At 36.2% G+C, this 5,575-nt stretch overlaps 1 protein-coding gene across 1 annotated transcript; it reads left to right on the top strand.

Annotated features, from left to right (window-relative positions):
* Positions 1-283: 283 nt before the first annotated feature.
* LOC150053325 (olfactory receptor 56B2-like) lies at positions 284-3,704 on the top strand. Its single transcript, XM_090348603.1, has 3 exons — positions 284-288; positions 395-446; positions 2,766-3,704. The coding sequence occupies exons 1-3, from the start codon at positions 284-286 to the stop codon at positions 3,702-3,704; spliced, it is 996 nt and encodes a 331-aa protein (XP_090204729.1).
* The last annotated feature ends 1,871 nt before the right edge of the window (positions 3,705-5,575 follow it).

The following is a 5,575-nucleotide window of genomic DNA, read 5'->3' as shown; positions in this document are numbered from 1 at the left end:
TATGAGTATCTATGCTTTCTCTAAATAAACAGAAGTCAGGTATAAATCACCAAGGCCAAAAAGAAATAAAGAAGCTGGTGAAAGATACAATAGTATTTCTTCTTTTTTATGCTCTTCTTGTTTTTCAGAAGCAGAAACTAAAAAAATTTCCTTATTTCTGCACAGACTTAGTTATCTTATGGAAAACAAATTGATTGAGCCTACTGTCATGTTAAGGGGAAAACATTGGTTAGAAAATCTGAGGATGGTCAAATGAGGAAACAAATAGTTTTTGGATTTGACAATGAGGTAGACTATAGATGCTTTCAAAATTAAGGTTTGGTTTTGTTTTGGTTTTTTTGGTTGGTCATGGGGCTTGAACTCTGGACCTGGGTACTGTTCATGTGCTCTTCAGCTCAAGGCTAGTGCTCTACCACTTGAGCCACAGCACCACTTCCATCAAAATTATACTTTCTAACTGCTGAAATTCATGTTTAAAATTATTACTTCTTTGTATCTACTTACTTAGAGTATAGTATAAGCCCATTTTTTTTCTCTGCAGACGAAGAAAGACATATGGTACCCAAAGCATCTTTAATTTGTGTTGGGAAAGTTGAGTTCAATTTAAAGTTAGTAATGTACTGTTTAAAAATCATTCTGGGGGGCCGGAGTTTGACTGGGCAGGGAGTTTGGCCTAGCGGTAGAGTGCTTGCGTAGCCTGCACGAAACACAGGTTCCATTCCTCGGCGCTACATACATAGAAAAAAAAGCTGGAAGTGGTGCTGAGGTTCAAGTGGTAGAGCTCTAGCCTTGAGAAAGTTCAAGGACAGTGCTCAGGCCCTGAACTCAAGCCCAGGACTGGCAAAAAAAAAAATCAGTGTTGATCTCTGAAAAGATATATTGAAGATGAGATCAAGCTTTCCATGTAAAAACAGAGAAAATATTAGTAATTAAAATTGTAGGTATAAAGGAAACAAAACAAGCATAAATAGTAGATGCATTCTACATTCCATAAAAAACCCCAGCAAATAAACTACAGATATAATTCATTTTTTTTCTTCTGATACCGGGGCTTGAACTCAGAGATTAGGCACTGTCCCTTAGCTTCCTGGCTCAAGGCTAGTCCTCTATCACTTGAGTTCCAGCTACAGTTTTAACTTCCTTTCCCTTGGTGGTTGATTAGAGATAAGTGTCTCACAGACTTTCCTCCTCAGAGCATAATCCTAAAATTTGAGTGTCCTGAGTAGCTAGGATTACAGGCATAAACTATAATCTTAATCTTATTCTTAATTTGTGGGTTCTCACACTTCTCTACTCGTTCATGATGTACAGATACATAACACTTAAGGGTCAACATGAATATAAATTAAAAGATATGAGTAAGGAACAATCCTATTTTAAGGTAATTTGTGACAATTTTGAAGCCAAGAAACAAGTGTATTGCTATATTTTTATTAATTTTTTCAGATAAGCAAAACACATGTAATAAAAAGAAATAATTGACCAGTGATGTGTGTTTTACTTTATTTTATTGTCACAGTGATGTATAGAGGGGTATAGTTACATTGGTAAGATAGTGAGTACATTACTTCCTGAACATTGTTACTCCTTCCCATGTTTTTCTCTCACCTTCTCTCCCCTCACCCCCTCCCAAGTTGTAAAGTTCATTTCCAACATCCATTAATGTTATCTCTTCAGATCTTGGTTACTTTGGAGGATAATAGGTGGTTGTTAAGAAAATCAGAGATGATGGGCCTTTTCTTTTTGTTTGGCCAACTACATTTGTTTTGTAATTAGGTATGGAATTTTACATAAATGTTTGTCCAATCACTTCTGTAAGCACAGACCTTTCCCAGCTTTTCAAGGCCATAGACTTGGTCTTAGTAATCCCTTAACACAAACCAATTATAATTCAGCTGTTATAACTGCATAAAAAAATCCAGCACTAAGTTATATATACTTCTTTGACTTTATAGTTTTTCAAGAAAACATTTGAGCTCTGTTATATATATATATATATATATATATGTTAATGAAGTCTCTTAACATACAAATTTCTACTGTTTCTATACCTTGGGTCTCTAAAGCATCTATCTGCTTAGAATGTCAAACAATTATTGGAGAGGAGGTGACACTGTTCCAGAAGAAATGCACTCATTATCTGACTTATGTAATTATATATCACCTTTACAATAAAAAAATATAAGAGGAAAAGTTTAGATGAAAGATGAAAATGTGTGGTTCACCACTCATCTCTACATGTATCAAAATGAATACTCAATATATGACTATAATAATCCAGAAAAAATATTCTAATAGAACTTTGGATTCTTCAAATACATTTTTCTTCTTCCATCTGTTTTGTTAAATAAACAATTAAAAACATAAAAATACAATTGGACTGTGATACAAGATTGCATTCATCTTGTTTTAATTTAATGACATAGAAACTCACAAACAAGTCCTAATTTTCCCTGCTATTTTCTTCTTCAGAGAGTTATGGGCAAAAAATGTCCCAGGTGATGGAAATTTATTAATAACTTATTGAGTTAACAAATCAGATATGCCAGCCACTAGATAAGAGAATGTCTTACCTAAGAACACCTCTTACCTAAGTCAGTGATAAATGTGAGTAACAAGACGAGAACAATGAAGATGATGAATTCTTCACTTTACATCACTATTCCAGGTAAGTTGTATCAGATGTAGTCACCATGATAATAAAGACTAGTAATAGTAAACATTTTTTTTTGTCTCAGAGAAAGATGTTGTAATTTCTCAGGGACTCTAACAGCTCCAAATTCCAGGTGTCTGAGTTCATTCTGCTGGGATTCCCAGGCATTCACAGCTGGCAGCACTGGCTCTCCCTGCCTCTGGCTCTGCTCTACCTCTTGGCTCTGAGCTCCAACACCCTTATCCTGATCACCATCAACCGAGAGGCAGCCCTGCACCAGCCTATGTATTATTACCTGGGCATCCTGGCAGTGGTGGACATGGGACTGGCTTCCACCATCATGCCTAAGATCTTGGCCATCTTGTGGTTCAATGCTAAGGCCATCAGTCTCCCTGAGTGCTTTGCTCAGATGTATGCCATCCATTGCTTTGTAGCCATGGAGTCAGGTATCTTTGTCTGCATGGCTATAGATAGGTATGTAGCCATTTGCAGACCACTTCGATATCCTTCCATCATTACAGAGTCTTTTGTGGTTAAATCAACTGTTTTATTTACACTCAGAAACTTTCTGTTTCCCATCTCAGTGCCTGTGCTGGCTGCACAGAGACATTACTGTTCCAGGAACCAGATTAACCACTGTCTTTGTTCTAATCTTGGAGTCACCAGCTTATCCTGTGATGACAGGAAAATCAATAGTATCAACCAGCTATTTCTGGCTTGGGCTGTCATGGGAAGTGATCTGAGTTTGATCATTTTATCATATGCTTTCATTCTCAAGTCTGTGTTGAAGCTGAATTCAGGAGAAGCTGCATCCAAGGCCTTAAGTACTTGCACTTCCCACCTCATCCTCATCCTGTTCTTCTACACTGTCATCATTGGCATTTCCATCACTCACAGTGCAGGAATGAGAGTTCCACTAATACCAGTTCTCCTCAATGTGCTACACAATGTCATCCCTCCAGCTCTCAACCCTATGGTGTATGCACTCAAGAATAAGGAGCTCAGGCAAGGCTTTTACAAGGTGTTTCAGCTGGACATCAAGAGAAATTAATGTGGAGAACATTCTCAAGTTTGTTTTCCCAGGTATCTACTGATGAACATTTTCACATGCCTATACATGGTGAAAGTACACAAAGGACAGTGTAGCTCATTCTTCCTAGATTATGCAGTCATTGTGAACAGCAAAATCTTCACAATGAAAATGTGCAACTAATGTACCCACTACCTGACGAATGTAACTGTAACCCCACTATACATTATCCTGACAATAAAGAAGAGAAAATATGCAACTGTTGTTTGCAATCTTCTAATGTGAATCAAAAAGTAACATATTGATTCTTTAATGTAATCTAGGATAAGACAATAATGATATTTTTTTTTGCCAGTCCTGGGCTTGAGCTCATGGCCTTCGCACTGTCCTTGGACTTTCTCAAGGCTGGAGCTCTACCACTTGAGCCTCAGCACCACTTCCACCTTTTCTCTATGTATGTGGTACTGAGGAATCGAACCCGGTTCTTTGTGCATGCTAGGCAAGCACTTCTACCACTAGGCCAAACTCCCAGCCCAATAATGGTATACTTTTTTTTTACTGTGCTACTTAATTTCCAGAAAACTAAGTAAATGTATTTATCTCTATGTACAATAAAATTTGAGAGTTAATTCATTATATTTTGACCTAATTATTCACAGGTAGAAGTTACATTTTCATTCTAATATTTACTCTGTTGAATACCACTTATGTCAATATCTTTACTGATAATCCAAGCATTTGAACATATATATCTGTGAGAAAGCATTTAAACAATCAAGCTGTAAAAGACAAATATTAATCATTCACCGAGTTCTAATCAAAAACAGATAAACTTATTACAGCTCCTCATTTGAATGCATTTTTAATAAAATCCCCACATCACCGGAGAATGGATTCATTAGGATTAGTATATGGATACAATAAGGCAGAGTAGGTATGGAAACTGCTTGGAAAATACTCAGTAAATTAAATACAAAGACCATACATGCACACAGTGTTGGAAGAACACTAAAAGCATAAGTACTTATAGGTGCTCTCTTATTTGTGTAGTAGAAATGATCTGTGCTTTTAAAAACTACTGAGTGGAGAATAAAATAAATTCTATATATTATAAAGTCTTATTCAATAAGCATCAGTTTATATGATCTTATGCACATAGTTTATCAAAATGAACTCCAACAATGAGAAACAAGAGGTTTTTTTTATTGTGATGTTTGCACTTCCTTTTTTCTGTTTTCTGCCCTTTTATAGGTGTTTCGATTTGCCTTGTCTGTATGTTTGTCTGATTTGTAGAGCGGAAACAGAAGTATATCAGCAGTGGGACAAAGGGTGAACTAATTCAGCAGTGCTGTTCACTAGATGTTACGCTGAAAATGAATTACACACCTTGGGGGCAGAGGAAAAACTGGGGGAAAATGAGGGAGGGGATGACACTGTTCGAAAAGAAATATGCTCATTACCTGACTCATGTAACTGTAACCCCGTTATACGTTACCTTTACAACAAAAATTAAATTTAAAAATTATTGTTCAATCAGAAAAGCAGCTGTGGAATAATTTTCCCCATGTATCTACCTGTCAATGATCATGAAGGATTATGCAGAATGAAAATTATATGGACAGTAGGGCTGGTTTTCACTAGCCTACAGAATCAATGAGAGCAATGGAATCTTCACGATTACAAGTTGAAACTAATATTTAAAGTTGGCCATTGTCTGTCAAGGGTCTTCATTATTGAATTCAACCTTAGGATACTATTTTTTGTAGTCTAGCAATTTTAGTTATTTTTCCCAGCCTACTTCTCCAGTAACTCATTTGTAGATGTGTTTTGAAGCACATATTTATCTCTACATACATTTAAATTTCAGATGGATTTCTAACCATCATAATTTT

This window comes from Megascapheus bottae, chromosome 16 (genome assembly GCF_031878675.1).
Source record: "Megascapheus bottae isolate mThoBot1 chromosome 16, mThoBot2.hap1, whole genome shotgun sequence".
Taxonomy (NCBI): Eukaryota; Metazoa; Chordata; class Mammalia; order Rodentia; family Geomyidae; genus Megascapheus; species Megascapheus bottae.
This window is presented reverse-complemented; position numbering and strand designations above follow the sequence as displayed.

What these genes read in the sequence shown, in the direction of transcription:
- LOC150053325 (XM_090348603.1), top strand. An exon ending in GCACCACTTCCATCAAAATT is followed by an intron (nt 447 to 2,765) that starts ATACTTTCTAAC and finishes TTTCTCAGGGAC; the next exon opens with TCTAACAGCTCCAAATTCCA.